A 20,850-nucleotide genomic window follows, 5' to 3' on the forward strand; every position below is an offset into this window, starting at 1 on the left:
GTCAGAATATGGTCACATGAACGCATGCCCGACGACTTTTACCTGAAACTGTGACGCCTGCCCACAGCATCAAATAAGGATATCGTTCCAATGAAACCCAATATTAACGACGTATTTTGACGACGATGAACTCTTTGCGAACGCTCCGGGTTTTCATCACCGTGCTTGTAAATTGATGGCACGGGGCCTCGTTTCAACAATATTCTTTTTGCATAACCTTAGAAATGTTTTAAACAATTTCATTAATATAAACACAATAAACGAAATAAATAAACATCCTACCCACTTCAAACTGCAGACTATTTTCAAAATCTTCACTTGCAAAGTGATGCATGCAAATATAGCAAGTTTTAAATTGGAAATCCTTGCTTTGCCGGCAGAACTGGATCCACTTTTTCCTAAGTTCTGGATCTGAAGGAAAAGTAAACAAACTGCACTCTGCCGCCGTTTTTCCACATTTCGCAACTGCGCACTTCATTTTACAACGTTTTTATTTTATAACTTTAACAAAAATATCACAAATCAATACGTTTTCCTCGCAAACCAATACGCTTCCCACCAAAAATTTTATATTATGACGTCAACACTCGAACAGCTGATTTGTAAACAAGAGTAACGGACCTGCGCAAAGCGCAATCTCTTTATTCTATCATTCTTGGCGCAGAAGCATGTACAATGACAACATTCGCTGAGGCGGCTCTTGGAGTGTTTGTGAGAAAGATTTTGCGGAAGATTTACGTCGCGTTGGTGACGGCGAGTACCGCAGAAGATTGAACGATGAGCTGCATGAGCTTTACAACGACATGGACATAGCGCAGCGATTTAAAATACTGCGGCTCCGCTGACTCGGCCATGTCGTTCTTGGCATTTCCAATTGGCGTCAGTTGATACATAAGAGAAACGACGCTTTGTTGAACTCGGCCAAAATCGATTAAGCGGTTACAGCACCAAATAAGAAGTCTAATAAACATATCTACAGTGCACATTAGGTCAAATGATACATTTGGCTGTGCGAAAGTCCAATTTCGTAAAGGCAGTTTTACATTATTTTTTGTTGCCATTCTGCAGGGAATACTCCAAAATACTTCACTTAGGTTTTGTAAAATAAAAAACACCGTTATACAGCAATAAACCAAAGTTAGACCTTCAAAACTTTATTGATACATTGTTTGCGCAACCGGTTTATTTTGTAAATTTCAAGTGCATTGTTTTTGTACAGTTCGAATAACTAAAGGAAATTTTTAAATGGGGAAACAAAACTATATCTACGCGAGAATCTATGTCCCAATCTAAAAAAGTGACTTTTTATCATTTGTTTGCAAAAAAACTGACTATTTGCATAACCTCACAAATTTTCTGATTTATTACCATTTATGATTTTACGTAAGCTTTTACAATTATGTTAACTTTCGGCAAACAAAATAGAATCGGAAATGGATAAATTAAGATGTAATTGAAGATGTTGAATTTATTTTACTTAACTTGCCGTTTTTAGCCATTTTCAAGAAAAACGGTTTTTTCTGGGCTATCATGCTATCACAAAAGGCAAGTTGTTTGAAGTTTGGCTGATTGGATGTTCGAAAAAAGAAAAGCCTTTTTCGGTTGTCAACCAAAAAATTTGGTGCTGCTGATATTTGCGAAATTTCCATGAATCTTAGAAGAAAAAACGCGTATTTTTTTAAATTATTTATCAAATAAATATGAAAATTATGGGAAAAAATTTGGAAAGGATGCTGAAATATTTAGATCTGAAAACATAGCATTTCTTGCTGAGAGGTTCTTTTCGAAATCAAAAAGCCAACTATGTCGACCATCAGCCGGATTCTAACTTTCGCTATCGCTAAAGTGCTAAAATAGGATAGCTAACATTTTCCGAATTTTTAGAGCTCTCCAAAAATATCTCCAAAATTTTTTGGTGATAAATAGAGAAAAAAATAGCAACCTTCATTTGGATTACATTTCATCTCCTGTTGCGTAGCCGAGGCAATCTCACACATACACTAGCGCCTTCGCAAAAAGGCAAATCCTTGAGAGAACTTACGGGCTGAAACTTCGAATTTTTTTTACTCAAAGTGAATAGAGCTTTGAACATTCTTTTAACAAATTAGTTTCATAAACATTCTTATTCTTTTCAGGAAGTTACCAGAGATTTTTGGTAAATGTGTCACAAAGCAGCATTTGTATTCTGAATATCGTCGTTTAAAGTACAAAACCGCGTATCGTCATTCTGCAAAACCGCGTAACTGACATTGGCTGCCAAAAATTGGATTTGCTCACACAAGCTCTTGGCTCAATCCTTATCCATTCGTCCTGAAATATACTAGCCAGAAATGCGATTGCTTTATAAAAAAGAGAATCATTTTGAAATATGAATGTTTTTACTCTCTAGAAAATAACTTATGCAACCTCACATACGCGGTTTTGCATTATCTTGATACGCGGTTTCACATTTTCCAGATACGCGGTTTTGTAAACGATGATATAAATAATATCGGTGGAGAATTTAGAAACAAGTGAAAATGAAGTGTTTTATGAAGACTAACTGCTTTAGGAATCTCTCCTCAAGACATATATGCAAGACATGTAGTAAATACTTTTCTTTTTTAATTTAGGAATTTCGATATTGCCATAACTAATCGCTAGAAGAAACCATTTATGTACATGTGACCATACTTATTTTATTATGTAGCTCATTTTAAAGGGGAGGGGGTTGAGTATGGTAAGAAAACAACTTGTGTCAAAACCAAGATAATTGGACAATGCTTTTGAGTACTAACTAAACACATATACTCATCATTTGAACATACAAAAAAGCAGAAAAGTCTGTTTTACGAAAGCCAAGTCTGTTTAACGTTTTATTTACTGCCTTTACACTTGTTTTAACGTTTGCCATCTTTTTACATTAAAATAATGCAATATTTCAGCTGCTATTAATTTCGCACAAAAAAGTAATCATTTGACCTAATGTGCAGTGACGGGCAAAACTGTAACATGGTGTAACACTTTTTACTTCAGCCATCGCTATCTTTTCAAGTTCTAACGACTTTCATACAACGATTTTGTTGTATATTCTTATTGGTACACCTGTACTTCTTCTCTCATAATGATTTGAAGTCACTCCAACAACAATAATAAAACCAGCAGACAAAATGTAAATTAATGCAAATGTTACAGTTTTGCACTCATATATTTTTAAGAACTTTTTTACAATTTTCTCGAAAAAAAGAACTATTAACAAAATGTTCAGTACCCTTTTGCTTGTTTTAGTTCCTGGATGCGATTTGTCATAATTTATTTGTATCTCTGTAAAAATTCTGGAGGTATATCTTCCCATATATCTATTTATTTATTAAGCCAATGAATATAACAAATTCTTATAGACTAAGTAGAAATATGTATGTACAAGTTAAACAGTATTTAGAAAAAAAACGAAAATTATGACTAAATATACTATTTATAAAAAGTATTAAAAGATTTCAAAATGCGATCTTTTGAAAATGAAAAATCTATCGCAATAAATGTAGAGATTCTATTGAACTCAATTAGGGCCCGAGTAATAGGAGCATTTCGAGCATAAGGAGCTTTAAAAAGACCAACATAGAAAAACTCCGAACTACGAAGGGCTCTAGCCGGAATATTAAAGAAGATCCTCCCAAGGAGCACGGGACAGTCAACATCACCGCGGATCAAATCGTAAACGAAAGACAGAGATATGGTTGTTCTTTGGATCTGCAATGATTTTCAGTTGATCAATAAGCATCGTGATTCATAGGTGGGGATAGGATCCGAGAAGCGAAGTATAAGAATACTTTCTGCATCGTTCAGTTCTAGCAGCATGACACGTATAATATGGAGACCAAATGAAGGAGGCATACTCCAATTTTGAACGCACAAACGCAGTATATAAAAGCTTTAACGTGTAGGGATCGGAGAAATCCAAGCTATGACGCCTGACAAAAGCAAGCATGGCGTAAGATTTCGCAATAACAAAATTTATGAGGCTTGTAAAGGCAAGCTTAGAATCGAATATTACTCCCAAATCTTTAATTTCACTCACCCGTAACAGGGGCGAGTTAGATATGTAGTAATAGGTGTCAATGACATTGGCACACTTAGAAAATGTTAAATGGAAACACTTGTTTATGTTCAGGGACAAACGATTGTTGTTACACCAGTTACTCACATTATCTAAATCGATTTGCATCAATGCAGAGTCATGATAGCTTCTGATCAGCGAGTAGATCTTAAGGTCATCCGTATATAGCAAAAATCTTGCTGACGTGAAGCAAGAGAAAATCTCGTTGATAAACAAAACAAACAATCTGTGGTACCCCAGAACAAGCAACAAATGGAAGAGATCTAACGTTGTCAACAACAACCATTCAACGACGATTGTGCAAGTAAGAAGCGATCCATCTAAGGAATACTGAGCATTAGGCCGGGTCGATTTGTGGGGAGGCAAAAAAATCGCCCATTGCTCTGTGAAAATCATATTCTAGGGATCAAAATAAGAAACTTTGCCGAAGGAACCATACCTCTAAAACGAATTCTGATGTCCCCCAATTTGGGTCGAACTTTTGGGTAGGGGCAAATTTTGAAAAATCCCACTTTGACCCATTTNAGTGGGATTTTTCAAAATTTGCCCCTACCCAAAAGTTCGACCTAAATTGGGGGACATCAGAATTCGTTTTAGAGGTATGGTTACTTCGGCAAAGTTTCATATTTTGATCCCTAGAATACGATTTTCACAGAGCAATGAGCGATTTTTAAATCGACCCGCCCTACTGAGCATGCTAATTTTTTAATCAGGATCACATGGGAAACTCTATCAAAAGCTTTAGAGAAGTCTGTATAAACGGTGTAAACTTGATACCCTGATTGAAAGGCTGCGATACAATCGTCTGAGAAGACAGCTAAAAGTACGTTCATATATCAATATTATCTCAATTAAAGCTCGTTTTTTAATCACCCCGTTTACACAGGCAAATCTCAGATTATTAGCCGTCAATTTTGTTGTAATTAGTCCAACCTTAGGCAATTTAAAAAGGTCAGCACTACGATTCATGCTTCGTGGACAGGCACATAGAACATACTCTGGGGTTTCCTTCACCAGCCCACAAAACCTACAGTCCGTCTCTACAGAAATACCCATTTAATTCTAACGGTACGTTACCTTGTAATGTGCTGTCAGGTTACCAGGTGTCTTTCAGAGTTCCTCCTGGAAAGAGTTATTAATCTCTTTGATTGTCTTATTCCCTTTGACTTAAGCCAGTGGGCAGCAATTTGAGATTATTCCCAGCTAAGTAGGTCTGCAGTGTATCATTTGGATGTACCGCATAAAGGCTCGGGATCATGCTCCACGCTTTGCGAAACAGTCATTCCTTTTGTTGCCTTCAAACCCTTCATGTCCCTGAACCCTCCACAAACTTACGCTATTGTGGGCTCCCAGGTGGTTCAAGAGTTCACGAGCCTTGATGCCGTTTTAAAAGACTCTATGACTTCGCATTGGCAGACTTTTCTGGAATCTTGGTTCAAGTACGCCAGTATAGCTATCTAAAGGTGAAAAGGTGCCAATTCCATTTTTTTCCAAAAATTAGTTTTTGATGCAGAATGGTGAGTAATACGAAACTACATCGATTTTCGTCTCTCCTTAAGGATTTCCAAAAATGGACTTGGCACATTTGCACCCTTAGGTGACGATATATGAATGTTCGTGTTGTATATTGGCAATAATAAAAAGGTATACGTTTGTACTTAGGAATCAGGTATATTTACATGTTTGGAATGAAATTGTTTCTGCCCGCAGGGCATTGAACTTTTACAAAAGTTGTTTCCAATTTTCATACAGAGAATTTTCCAACGATACCACCCGCGCATTCTCATTTCGAAGAGCAGCAATTTCTCTGACGACAGTAAGCAAGGTAGCTTGCTGCTTGTTAACACTTTCGTTTACTATTCCGAATGTTTTGTTTATTTGCGACTCGGATGATGAAGAGTTAACATAAGCATTATCAGGCAAGGTAACTTGCTGCTTATTACCACTATCGTTTTCTGTTACGATGGTTTTGTTTTTTTTTGCGACTCGGACGAAAGAGAGTTTATATTAGCATTAACAGGCAAGGTAGCTTGCTGCTTATTAACATTCTCATTTGCTGTTACCATTGTTTTGTTTTTTTGGGACTCGGATGAGGGAGAGTTTAAATTAGCTTTCTCAACCAAAACATTAGAGGATGAAAACGAGCGAGAGTTACGGCGATCATCCATGCATGTTTTACAAAAGAAAGGCTTTTCAGCTGCGAGAAGAAAATCCACATCAGCCTGCACGACACCAACACATTTTAAGTGAAAATACTCTTTGCAATGAGCACACAGCACCTTCGATCTATTCCTATCAACTATCAATTAATACACTCCCTCTCACTTGATTAAGGCCAAATATTTTTCTTTTGTTTTTGTGTCAAATTTCTTTTCAGGGTCGTCGAAAATTTTTTTTTTTGCAAATCATTTAATTATGTTCTAAGAAAAGTTATTGCTAAAAAATCCTCTTCACTCGATGGTAGTTGTAAAGTAAAACCTACTTTGCTTCAGCAAGTACGAGAACAAGTGATAATTTTTGATTCACTTGATTAAGGCCACCCATTGTTTAATTGTTATCTGTATATTAGTACTCAAATTTTTTAATCAAACGAGTGTCATAGTAAAAAGTGATATTTAAAAAAAAGTTATATTCTATAATGGGTAAGCAAAAGACCCTCAACAACGTTGAAAAGGCAAAAATTGATGTTTACAAGGAAGAAGGATATTCAAGTCGGGCTATAGCAAACAAAATCGGCAGGAGTAAGACAGTTGTCAACAATTATCTTCGCGATGTTGATAACTATGGAACAAATTTTAAAGGACGAACTTTTGAAGTCACAACCGCGAATGATAGGCCTCGAATACTCCGCGCGGCATCTAATTCCGCTAAATCTGTGCCAAAAATTAAAGCGGAAACACAAGTAATGGCCAGTGTTTCGACTATACGACGTATTATTAAACGTGCTGTTCATCTGCAATACAAAAAAATGCAAAAAAACGCCACTTAACTTAACGCGTCGTCAGAAACGTTTAGAGTTCTGTCGGTTAAAAATGTCTTGGACAACGGAATGGAAAAAAGTGGTATTTTCGGATGAAAAAAAAATCAATTTTGATGGTCCTGACGGTTTCACTTACTATTTCCACGATCTTAGAAAGGAGGAGCAGTTTTTGTCCAGACATATCAGCAGAGAAGGAGGAGTCATGGTATGGTGTGCAGTTTCCTATTATGGAACTATCGATCTAGTGTTTGAAACAGCTAAAATGACGTCAGTTTCCTACAAATCGATTCTGGAAGGTGCTTTTCCGCAGTTTCGTGATTTATTTGGTCCAATTTCATGGATTTATCAACACGACAATGCACCAATTCGTACAGCAAACATTATTAAAAGCCGGATCCGCGAACAAAATATAGAACTTTTAGACTGGCCACCTTATTCACCAGATCTCAACATTGTAGAAAATGTTTGGGGATGGCTCTCCAGGAAAGTTTATGAGAATGGAAGACAATTTGAAGATAAAAATTCTTTAGTCCATGCGATTAAAGCAGCTTGGTCCACGATTTCTTTAAACTACCTTAAGTCACTTTATGGCTCTACTCCAAATCGAGTTTTTGAAGTAATTGTAAAGAATGGTGGTCATACACATTATTAAATAAAACAAATAACAGTTTGCAACCAAAACGTCTTTTTATCTTAATATTTTCCTCTGCGGCCTTAATCAAGTGAATCAAAAATTATCACTTGTTCTCGTATTTGCTGAAGCAAAGTAGGTTTTACTTTACAACTACCATCGAGAGAAGAGGATTTTTTAGCAATAACTTTTCTTAGAACATAATTGAATGATTGGCAAAAAAAATTTTTCGACGACCCTGAAAAGAAATTTGACACAAAAACAAAAGAAAAATATTTGGCCTTAATCAAGTGAGAGGGAGTGTATATTGCAAAATTATGAGTCAATGACTCAAAATAAAACTTACCACCATACTAAGGCACATGAAAAAATATTAACTTGTAATATTAGCAGATAATATAACAAAAAGTGGAGCGATATAAAAACACGTCTGCACAGCACGACCGTTTGGCAAAATTTTTGAACCACAAACTATTATTGGCCGACCACAGTTTGTCTTACATGATGCGCATGGGCTTAATTTGGATCTTTGATCCAATACCATGCCCGACCATCTGATTGAAAGCGATTAATTTAGTCTTGTCAGACTAAATAACCTTCAATTTGAACTTAAAAATGTGTTTTTTATTGCATTCTGAAAGGCCTAACATATCCCAATAGACAATGGTCCGGTTTTCGTGCGATACAGCAAAATGCTGCCACACTCGCACATGTAGTTTGATCAAATTTGCTTTTTTTCTTCTTTTATGATGCCTCGCTGTCTACTGATTTGCATTAAAGTTTAATACCTTAAGCACGTCTGTAATAGTGGCAGCATCGGTACTTGCTGCTAAGTTCACAAGATATCGGACCGTAATATTTTTTGACTGACTTCCTTTGCCCTTCTGAGCAACTTAGGCTATATTTTGTCTCAGTCTTAACATTTTCAAGTAGCAAACTGCACAATTTTTTGCCTCTTTTCCTACGGTCCCGCCTTTCCGCAGTAAATATATTATTTACATTTATGGTTCCTGATGAACCATATTATTTACTGGTGATCACGTCTTCAATAAATTACAATACAAAAAAAGTCATCGGACTTCCAACTAAGTAAAAGATAACTGTAAAAGCCAAGACTGTAACGTTTGCCCTAATTTACATTTTTGTTTTCTTGTTTTTTTTATTGTTGTTATATTGACTTCAAATCGTTATGAGAGAGGGAGTAGGGGTGTACTAACAAAAATATACAACAAATGGATTCAAGTCGTTAGAACTTGGAAATATAGCGGTGGCTGAAATAAAAAGTGTTACGCCATGTTACAGTTTTGCTCGTCACTGTACATATACATTAACTAAATTCTTTGGTACTGCGACAACTTATTTCTCCAAAGAATACAAAAAATAAAACAATTTAATTTGCCTGGCTCAAATGTGTTATTAGATAGAAATCATTTTTCAAATCGATTCAGTGGTTTTTGGTCTAAGCCTTGACATACATTATCCATATCTGACCGTGAAAATTAGTTCTATTTTTTTTAAGCGATTTTTATAATAGAAGCAGTGCTCTTTTGAATGCAAAGCTTAACAGCTGCATTATCTCTTTCACAAATGGACTTCAAATAATAGTACACGAATGCGTAGATATAAATAAATATGAAAAATTTAGGGTTATGAGGTATTGCTGAAAGGACCTCCTCTACAATTCAGATTTATACATGTGCACATTCCTATAACCTATTGAAATCATTTACACTAATTTTAGTACCTTTTCCAAACCCTATATTTATTTCTTCTCCCTTTCTACTACTTTTAAAATGCATGCCACAATCAAGACAGTCTGCCATTTGGTGAGTTCGTACTGATATCACCTTCTCTTATTCACCATGTACAAATGTATGCTTTGCATAACTAGTTACCCAACAAGCATTCCTATGAGTGTTTTTAAAAGCAACTTAAAGTAAGCTGTCTTAGCTAAGTGTTAAATAAGCGTTTGTATTTTAAGTTTTGTCAAATGAACCTTTTATAAGTGTTGAAGCGAAATTTTATAAATCACTTTACTTTACATGTTAAATGGAAATGTTTAGGTGAGAACCAAGAAAAAATACTTCCCTTTTAATATTTATTATAAATTTATATTCGTACGCTTATAAAAAAGGTGCCGCTACGATTACATTACGTTTTTTTCAAGCGTTTTATAAACCAGGAATAATACGGTGCTACAAAAAAAGTCTCGAAATACACCCAAAACAAAAGTTATGGTGATTTCGTTTCTTCCATAAACTGTTGCCCTTTCCCGGTGCAAAATGTGTTTGATGTTTCACTCAACCGTATAAAAAAGCATGTTTTTGCCTACTTTTCCTTGACCAGCTCACGCATTTCATAATATTGTCGTTTTAAACAACCATCTGATTTTCAGGGCAACCATCTCGCCTGACAAATTTTCACAGTGCAGAGAATATGCCTTTTTTTCCTTAGAAGAGTGTGAAATTTTCTCCCCCTTTGCCTTCAATTTAGAATCGAACACAAAAAGAGAAAGGAGCAATCAAAAGGCAACATTTTTTTGGTAGAAACGAAATCACCATTAGTGTAGGTTGTAGAGTCGAGTACCAAATGAAAATAGGTTTCTCAACACTCCATTTTTATTTTTATTAAAAACCGTTATTTTAGTACATGATCCACGTATCTCTCAACCACTTGACTATTTTTCATCCGATTTGACTACTATTTCTTGCATGTTTATTTGCCAAAAATTGTTCAACGGCTCAGCGCCAGTGAGTCATTCGCAATCATGCTGCGAATTCCGATTTATACTGAAGCCAGCCTTTCGACATAAGCTACTTTTCCATACGACCACAGATATGTTTTCAAATTAACATCACATTTTTCTGACCAAAATGTTTGTTAACGTATGGTGAATGAAATCCGAACACATCTTGTGAAAACAAACACAAAGTAGCGCTAAATTTGCAAAAACAACTTCCAATGTAAAAATATAACGGGATATCCTCTTGATGTTGTCGCATAAAAATCATTTCGATGTGCATACATTTAGTCGTAAAAAGGTCTTTGAACGAGTTACAGCGCCGCGAATTAATTTGAAAATTTTGCGAAAATAATCCTGATGAAAGCAAAAGTGCATTTTTTCACCATTTTAAAAACATGGGATTTAGAAAAACTTCTATATATGAAACTACTCAACTTATCACAGATAAGAAAAGCATAATACGAAAAAAAGTTTCCGGCAAAAAATGTGCTTTACAAGATAGCAAAGTACGTGAAAAGTTCAAAGCAGATACAGTAGGGCGAAAAGCAAAATCGTACCGCCAGTTGGGTCGAAAACACAAAGTTGTTAAAAATACTATAAAAAAATATTTGGAATCTATGAACGTTCAAATTAAAATAAGAAAATCGAAACCAGCCACTACAGAAAAGCAGGAAAAAGTAATTAAATCTAGGTTGCGGTTACTTTCCCAAAAATACTTTGCCACATCTTCGACTTATAAATGTGTTATGGATGATGAGAGCTACTTCACAGTAGAAGGCAACGAATGGCAGCCCGGGCATTACTTCGAGTCTGAAAAACGCAAAGCATCCGACGAAGTGAAATATATTTAAAAAACTAAGTTCCCCGGAAAAGTTTTGTTGTGGCTAATAATCAGTGAGCGTTGGATAATTGAACCGGTATTTTTTAACTCTCCGTCAGACACATGTTTCGATTGGCACATTCGGTACGCATGAGTCTGGCTGGACCCACATGCAAATTGTATGAATTTATATAGAAATTATGTGCAACATTTGTTCAGTTAAACTTATTTATTGTAAGTTATTCAAATATTTACTTAATTTAAAGGTTTTCTTTTTTTATTTTATTATTTAAATACACTGGCGATCAAAACCGGGTGCATGTTCGACATTTTATTACTTACAGTAACATAACTTTTTTAATAATAAGCGGATTGCTTTGAAATTTTCAAAAATTTTTCCTTATTATCTAAGATATAAAGCCCAGTAAATAGAAAAATTAACAAGTGATTCACAGCAAAAACGCAAGGCAACTATCNACAAATACCATAGAAGGGACAAAATAGTCTTCTAAATTTGTACCTAAAGAGTATAACCCTCCAAACGTGCCACAACTGAAGCCAATTGAAACTTTTTGGGAAAATTTGAAAAGGCGTGTTTACGGCAAAGGATACACTGCAAAAAATACCACTTTAGTTAAAAAAAAAATCAAAAAGGAGCTTAAGGATATCGATACAAAAGGAATTCAAGAGTCAATGAGGAAATTGCCCGAAAAAACAAGAAAAGCAAACCGTAATGAAGCAAATACTTTTTTTATAAATTAAACTTTTATATCTAAATACAAAAATTAATTGACTTTAAATAAAACAAATTTCATTTCATATTCTATTTTCACTATCATACGTTTGTTCGGATTTCATTCACCATACGTTAAACTTAGTACTTACAAGTATCCGCTGTAGAAGTGTCTGGTGTATCCGTAACGTATTCTGCACTTATTTCATCTATTGGATTCGTGTAGCTGCAAAATGGGAGACAATTTTATTTACTGTTAAAACTCGCTACATTGCAGCAAAAATCTTACTTGGCAGATAAATTGGGTACGTCATAGTGATGTTCAGAAACTCCGCAACTTATTATATGATCATTGGACATAAATCTGTGATCTGAACTGGGATAATCATAATTGACATTTGCGGTTTCAACGTGTTTTCCCTTCTTATCGATACCCTTTACATAATCAGAGTTCATATCTGCAAAACGAATTTATATAGGACTAAAATCGAAATGAATGGCAATTTCTCACTAGTTCTGGTCATGTTATAATGAGAATTAATAGATAAATTACGCCGGGCATAGTAAATCAGAGCGGCACCAAACGCAATGCAAACTGTTACGACGAACGCTAAGCCGAGATAAAGAGTCCAATCAAAAGCTTGAGGTGTTAAAAGATAATTATAAATACAAATTTTGTAGAAAAATTTCAACAACCTTACCATCCTTGCCAATAAGGCAATGCTCTCCCCGACATTCAGCCGTTTGAATATCCTTCCCCGGACAATGAACCTTTGCAAATCCCAGTCCTGCAACGCCGTTGCTAATCGCTACGTTTGCTGACAATATCGAGCCTTCAATGCTTTCAACGCTTAAATCTTCAGCAAGAGGGAAAACACACCTTCGACGGCGAACTTGAATGCAGTCAGAAGAACAAGAGCTCCACTCACTCCACGGTGTCCATTTGCCTACTGAGAGATTCGTTATAAAGAAAATATAAGTTTTAAGTTTTTATTTAAAGCAATAGATTAAACCTTTCATTTCCTAAGAAATATCCTTGAATATACATACATATTTACATGCAAAGGCAATAACCACCTTCTGAGTGCATTTTTGACTTGAAAAAGCTTCTTATGAAAAACAATTTTTTTTTCTTTTTTGTTATGACAATAGTCATGCAATGAAATTTTTCTCTGTAAGGGAATAGGGCTGTAAATTTTGCAGAAGGAAAGTAACATGTGGTTGACTTTCTATAGCAAAGTATTAATTTCTCAGCGTTTCAGCGGTTTAGCCACCATAAAATCATTACAAGGTAAAATGATTATCGCAATTCGGTGACCATAATTTTCATTCTCACCTTTGCAAGCATTTTAAAATCATCATCCTCATTGCATATGTCGTAAATAAGACATCGACTCGGAAACATGGCATCGCCTACTGTCGTGGTGAAATAAGATTTTTTATACATTTATTTATTTGTTGAATCGATTACATTATGCTAAGCCTTACAACAAGTTTAAGAATCTCAAGTTTATCTGCAAATATGATAGCTCAATACCTGGGGTTGTGCGCTTTTGGTTTAATGTTGCTCATCATAAGGCTGGCAGGTTTCTTCTTCGCAGGCGGGTAAGGTTTGCTGTATTGCCCGAGGCCTTAGCAAATTCGTTTGAATGATCGCGTAATTCTGTTTTATACCTTTCTGCGTATTTTCCACTTCATTTTTAGCCATTGGCATACCAAGGTCTCTTCTCAACGTCTACGTTCTCATTTCCGACGTACCACGGCGCCCCTGTCAAAGCTCTCAGCGTTGTCGATTGGTTTCTCCTTATTTTTTCAATATAGGTTTGATTACTGTATTGTATATGAGCACTTTATAATCTAATTTCAATTTAGATTTTTTGGTTAAAAGCCAGTTTAAGCTATCTGATCTTAGTTTCGTTTGTAGTATCTTAGTTACCATATGTCTACGCCACGTGAACAGTCTGTCTAAATGTATGCCGATAATTTAATTATTGCCGACATATTTATGGCCTCAGTACAGTTGTAACATGTTAACACTTTTGCTCGTTAACTCTCATGCGCCAATTCCAAGCCATTTTTCAATTTTCATCCGATATTTTCGAAGTCCTTTTTTGGTACATTTGTAATGGCTTACTAAAACTGTTCTTACACAATATGTATTTGCATGTGCACATGCCACTTTTTACATATGAAAATGGGTGACGGGTAACAAGATCACCGGAAATAAGGTCAATTGACTTTATTTCGCCTTTTCAAAAGCGAAATAAAGTCAACAAAAATTTGGAAATAAAGTCATTGGCGCTATTTCCTCATTCAAATGGAAATAGCGTCAACAATGCTTAAAGTATGTCGATTCATAGAAAAGAATGTTGTTCTTACAATAAACATTGCCCCGTAAGTGTTGTTTTTTAATAGATGAAAAAGGTTATTGCCAAACCCTCAGTGTTGTGATATTAATCCACACACAATCATGAACTACCACCAATTGATTTTATTAAAAAAATTTATATTACGAATATGTAAAAACACGATGCGAAAAACTAAACACCTGCGCACAGCTGGAATACGAGAAATATTTGAAGAAAGAGTGTAGAAATGATCCATAACTTGCAAAACATGTTTCGTTTCCACAAAAATAAAGCGAACACTATTAAATTGAAGAAACAGTCCATGTCCAAAAACCCCGGAGGAACACTGAAAAAATTCTGTGTTTTAAATTAGCATATTTTGAACGAATTCGGAATGTCTAAGGTGGAAAAGAAACCAACCTCTAAGGAAAAAATTATAGAAAAAGAATTTTCTTACACTGTATTCATGTCTCCGCCTGGAATTTGTGACGGCATCATTTAAAAGCAGCTAAGGAGAACGACGACACTATTTATTAGATGGCACACTCAACGAGCCAATGTGCCAAAATGCGGGTATAAACAATTATTGAACCGAGATCATATAGGTTAATCGATTGGGTATCACACGCTTATGAAACACAAATTATATGCTTTTTTACTGCAGACAAGTTGTTGCCCCAAAACACAGCTTCCAATTAGGGCTGGCAACTATCCTTAGTTATGAGGTGCCATATTGAGGATAAAAAAGTGCCAAATAGAAAAATAAAAGTGCCAAAAAAGGTGGAATTCCTTTTAATCATTCACATTTAGTAATAAAATAAAGCTACATTTTCCAAACAAAAGTGCAATGATAAAATAAGATAAACCAGTTGAATAGCCTTTATAAATTAGAACATTTTAGTTGAGAAAAAGAAGTGCACGCAAAGGTTTACACAAAAATGTACTGAAATGTTATTTTTTTTAAAAAAGTGCCATTTTGGCACTTTGTGCCAAATTGAAAAATTAAGTGCCATTTGAAGTAAAATAGGGACAAATGGCACGGTTTGAGCCAAGTTGGCATCCCTGCTTCCAATAACTTACNGCCATTTGAAGTAAAATAGGGACAAATGGCACGGAGCCAAGTTGGCATCCCTGCTTCTAATAACTTACAAATATAAAAATGTGAAATTTCGATTTAATACCCTCTATCTGCAATTGACACAAAAACTAATTTGTGATTTTAGAAACCATCTGGGATTTATTACCTGTCGTTATATAAGGTAACATTGATATCACTGATGGCAGTTAAAGCTTAGGTGGATTTTTATATCAGAATCTCATCTTTGTGAAAAGTGTGCAGANCTTTGTGAAAAGTATGCAGATAGAGGGTATTATTGAATATAGATGTTTAAAATATATAAACATTTTATTTCAACGTATACAAAAAAAAAATCTACCTGCATTAAACACGGCGGGAGACGGGGAAGGGGGGCCGCGGCGTAGCGTGACGTGGTGTGTCCACGGGTCGCGCGGGGTAAGCAAATTTAATGTTTGAAAGAAAAATAATGTCAATGGATTTTATTTTGTTTTTAAAAAGGTAATAATGTCAATTGACTTTATTTCGCCCCAGGGTGGGAAATAAAGTCAATTTACCTTATTTCCGTTGATCTTATTACCTGTCACCATGAAAATTCCAACATATCGGGTAAAGGCAAATTAGATTTGTCTCTGTACAAAGCATATGCATGTACACAGAATTGCATTTCTGTTTGGATACAAAAATTTAAAACCAATGGTTTGTCTCCACGGGAAGGATTGGTGTGATTGAAGAGATTAAAAATAATTTATATCAAAAGGAGAATAGTGAATATTTAAAAAAATTTTAACTACCAACGCAGATCTCTATTATTTTAGTTTATCAAGCAACACTTGATTGTTCGTTATAAATTGTCTATCCTTGAAATAAAGTGAATCAAAAACAAAACATCAAACTGCACACAAAACACTTGATTGTTCATTATAATTTTTCTATCCTTGAAATAAAGTGAATAAAAAACAAAACATCAAACTGCACTTAAATTTTCTTGTTTTGCGAGCATATTTGCAAGCATATTTACCAATATTTATTCTTAAAGTGGTTCTACATGATATGTATTTGCATCTGTAGATGTTATTTTACATATGGGTATTTCCTGAAAAGTTTCAACCAAGACCAAAAAAATAGAATTTTGCCTGGCCAAAATTTATATATGCCAATCGATAACTACATATTTTGTCTTTCTTCCACCAAAATATTGGACTAGATGGTCGATTCCATTTCAAGATATTTGCGACGTTCCAACTACACTTTAAATTTTTCTTTTTTGCGGAGAAACAATACCTTCCATAAATCCTTCATAACTGTGGCACACGATAAAAGAATTGGAAATGTATACAAAAATTTAGTACAGCTTATGTTCTGTAAGCCTTACAACAAAAACAACGTAACCATATGTTAGGAACGGTCTAAAGTGAAATTACAAATCGTGCTTTTTTTCAAGCGTTCGGACGCAAAATATACTTTGAATGTAAAAAAAATATAGTTTAAAAAACTAAAACCTCGCTATTATAATTTCCATTCGTACTGTCATCAGGTATGCAACTTGAGAATAGAAATCGCTGCATCTTTTAGGCGCATCAATATTACATAGTTACATCCCGAGCTAATAAAAGGGAGGTAAAAAATGGTCGTAACGCTTACTTTATTTGTCAAAATTTTAATACAAAAGCTAGTTTTGGTTACTCTTGCCAGTCGCATAAATTTTTTTTCGGAAAGCTATAAGATTATCGATTGTAAGTATATTGAAAATCGGAACGTCCGAACGCTTCAAATAGTTAACTTTTGTACTGTTACTGACAAAATTGACTATACGGTTTTTTTTGTTAGTATTTGCAAAATTTGTTTGTTAAATTGGTATTAAAATAAGGCTTATATTTTAGCAAACCCCATTTAAATCCAATTATGAAAGTGTGTACGAAAATTATGAAAAACCTGCAAAAATTTTTAAGAAGAATTTCTAAAAAAAAAAATCAGGTATACAGTTTTATAGCCCATTCAGTTTTAGTATAATAATGTGCAAATTTCAAAATGTCTAAAAATTCGCGATGATTTTTGAGGATTGTTGATACATTTGAAATTTCCACATTATTGTACTAAAACTGAATGGACTATAAAACTGCATACCTGATTTGTTTTTAGAAATTCTTGTTAAAAAGTTTGCTTTGCAGATTTTTTATTATATTCGTATACAGTTTCATATTTGGATTTAAATGGGGTTTGTTAAAATATAAGCCATATTTCAATACAAAATAAGATATAAAAAATTTACCATGTAAAACATTGCGAATATGTATCAACGAAAAAACCCGTATATTCAATTTTGTGTGTAACGGTATATGGATATAGTATATACCGATGCCTCCAAACCTAGTATGCTAAGTCGGCTTAGACTTAATCAGACTTAGCATAGTATGGTTTGGAGGCGTCGATATGTACGTATGCTTGTAAAAAGAAATAACTTCAAAGAACGTTAATAAAGGCCTTCATATACATAGATTTATTTACAATATAACCCAATATTTGCATTAAAAAACGAGTGTGTTTAAATTCCTAAACAAAAAATGTTATCCATTGGAAAAAATCGGAACGTCCGAACGGGAACGTCGCACAGTGCTTGCCCTCCATATAAAATGTGGGCAAAAATAGAATTATGTACGGATTTAAATGAAAATTAGCTGCTTAGTAAAATTGAGGACGCTAAATTCAAAAATGCAGTTCATTTTTGGGTAACTTTCATACTTTCACTGTAAATGCAGTTTTAAGTTGAAAATGTGGGTTCTTGTGCCTTTTACATAGGTATGTACATATAGTTCGTTCTATTTTCAAAAGTGAGGTGTCAAATGACAGGGCTTGGCCTGTAGATGTGCAATAAAGTTATCTATTTTTGAAAAGGGTTGCCACCTGTTAGAAATTTTATTAAAATTATTTAATAAGTTAAATGAATTAGATATTACAATATGGGTATCAATTGAACTAGTTTTGAAAATACTTTACTTCTAAACGACACGCAGAATGGTTGCCACATGTTTAAAAAATCAAGTTAACATCAATTAAGGGAATAAGGTAACTGAAATATGTATTTCAATATGAGTATCAGACAAATGAAAAAATTTGACATATTTCGCAAGAAATAAGTGAAGAGTAAAAACATTCCTGAGTTAATTTAAGAGTCCAGTAATTTAAAAGGAATGTAATCAGAACAAATCGCTGATTGACAATGTATGTATTTGTAATAAAATAATAAATACGATGGCGTAATCCTATAGTTTGACGTAATTATTATTTTAGTGTAACTAAATTCGACTTTACAAACAAGTGTCACCCCTATTCGTAATATTTTTAAGCTAAAACCTTCTTAAACCTCTTTCGTCTGACTCCCTTATGGTATGGATACCTATCTATTTCAATTACCCAATTCCTTTAATTCACGTAGAATTTGATTTTTTAAACAGGTGGCAACTCTATACATGTAGTTAATACAGATTTCGACTGATACCATCCTCTTAATAATTCATTTAACTTATAAAAAAATTTGAATCTAATTTTTTAACAATCTTATTTTTTAACAGCTGGCAACTCTTTAAGAAAAATTAACCTTCTATTGTCCACAGGTCAAGCTTTTTAATCTGACACTTCATTTTTGAAAATGGAACGAATCGTGCAGATCTCAAGGCACTGACAAAAAATTAAAAAATTATTTTATGCATTAGCGAAAAACGCATTACTCCAGAAAGTGCAAAAAATGAGCAGGTTTTTATTTCTTCTTTTGAAAGCTAAAAGCCCGTACTATTTAATAAAATAATACAAAATAACATATTTTCAAGCATATTTTTTATACATTTCATTAGAATTTAGTATTTTTTGAAATTTTGTTTAAAAAATTGTTTTTTTCTGGAATACCGCAGGGACACCCTGTGTTTAATTTTATTCCAAAATTTTAATTTCTGTAATTCTCTACAATCTATATGGAAACAAGAAACATCAAACCAACATTTTATTTCAAAGAATATATTTTTGACATTTTTTTCTGTGAAGAGCTTACGCATGGCTATGCTCTTATTAAAATTTTTAGCATAAAGTGTCGAGTTTAGTGGCTTCCTGGAGGCATATAATTAATTTTTTAGGGCAATGTCTGTTTAATTCTTTTTAGTGGAAAAATTGTCTTTACAAAAACACCAAACACGTTCACATTGCATGTTCCCATTGCTGTGCGTCGGAACAACTTTGAACAGTTTTTGGCAGCTACTAAACATCGTTAGGAAGTTTAAGTTGATGCAATGGTTATGGCTGCTTATTATTCTAACAACCATTCATACATATCTTTTTTTTGTACCATTAACATATTCGCAGAATTTTGCAAAAATCATCGACTCAATTTTGGGAACGTCTGTACGGGAACTTTTAATCGCTGCCATATAACATTTGTAGAAAATATTTTCATTAATTTCAGATAGGTAAATTTGATGATTACTCATGACAACAAATTTGTGTTCATTCAGAGCCTATTATAGTTTTATAAAGAACAAGTAAGAAAGTCTAAGTTCGGGCGGCGCCAATAATTAAATGCCTGGCGCTAGTGTTAAATATATGATTTTCACCTTTCCAAAAGCTACCGCTACATGGTAAGCCGGGGTGTATCAATTTTGAGTAAATTAGCGCCCTTAAATTTCGAAATATTTAAGTTTCAAGCACACTGACTTGGGGAACACCGGCCCACAGTGTTGCGAAACCGGAATTTTTTGGAAATCATATTGCCTAAACNTTTATTTGCATGTCTTCAGAAGTGAAGTTAGATACTTTACGTGACTCAAATATTTTGTGGAATTTAGGCGGTATTGATTTTTTAAATTTTGTACAAACGTCCTACGTCCCATATTTTGTAGTAGAATGCCATCGAGAAAAAACACAGAGCAGTACTCTCTTAGCTTTCTGATTTCTTTGGGGATTCGATTTACTTGTTCTATGGACCATGGTTTTCTCGAAAACCAAATAGGTGTGTTGGTATAATATTATGTTCATATTTGATATAAGTACTTTTTCGAATACTTTGGAAAGACAGGGCAGTAAGCTTATTGGTCGGAATGAAAACGGTTGTGTTGAAATAGCCGCTACAGCAACAACAACAACAACAACGAAAACTGTCGAAAACTATCCAGTGTTGCCAAGGTTTTGCGTTTTAATACACTAGTCGAGTCGAAATTGTAGGCAATGACATGCAGTTTTCGATACGACTCGGAAATACTGGTGCGTTGATCTATCTCACTAGCGTTGTATACTATCTACACGTCAGATATACCTACGAGCTCGGAAATACGAACGGAGCTTGAATTTTAAAATTATATTGCTTGCAAACGTCAGACTGCCTCTCTCTGGTTTTAACTTGTAATATTTTTATCATGGGTTTAGTTATGTCCTGCGAAT

The 20,850-nt window shown here is 34.3% G+C and overlaps 1 protein-coding gene across 3 annotated transcripts in view; it reads right to left on the reverse strand.

Moving 5' to 3' along the window:
* unc-5 (netrin receptor unc-5) overlaps window positions 1-20,850 on the reverse strand; it is a 234,282-nt gene that overhangs the window by 29,395 nt on the left and 184,037 nt on the right. For all 3 annotated transcript variants that reach the window (XM_017611000.1, XM_017610999.1, XM_017611001.1), the window contains exons 8-11: window positions 12,705-12,953; window positions 12,515-12,643; window positions 12,293-12,461; window positions 12,156-12,229 (exon numbers count right to left, since the gene is read on the reverse strand). In XM_017611000.1, coding sequence (XP_017466489.1) covers window positions 12,156-12,229; window positions 12,293-12,461; window positions 12,515-12,643; window positions 12,705-12,953 — 621 coding nt within the window. The remainder of the gene's footprint in view (window positions 1-12,155; window positions 12,230-12,292; window positions 12,462-12,514; window positions 12,644-12,704; window positions 12,954-20,850) is intronic.

The sequence above is a fragment of the Rhagoletis zephyria genome, unplaced genomic scaffold (genome assembly GCF_001687245.7).
Source record: "Rhagoletis zephyria isolate East Lansing unplaced genomic scaffold, Rhagoletis_zephyria_1.1 Rzeph_scaffold_00365, whole genome shotgun sequence".
NCBI lineage: Eukaryota > Metazoa > Arthropoda > Insecta > Diptera > Tephritidae > Rhagoletis > Rhagoletis zephyria.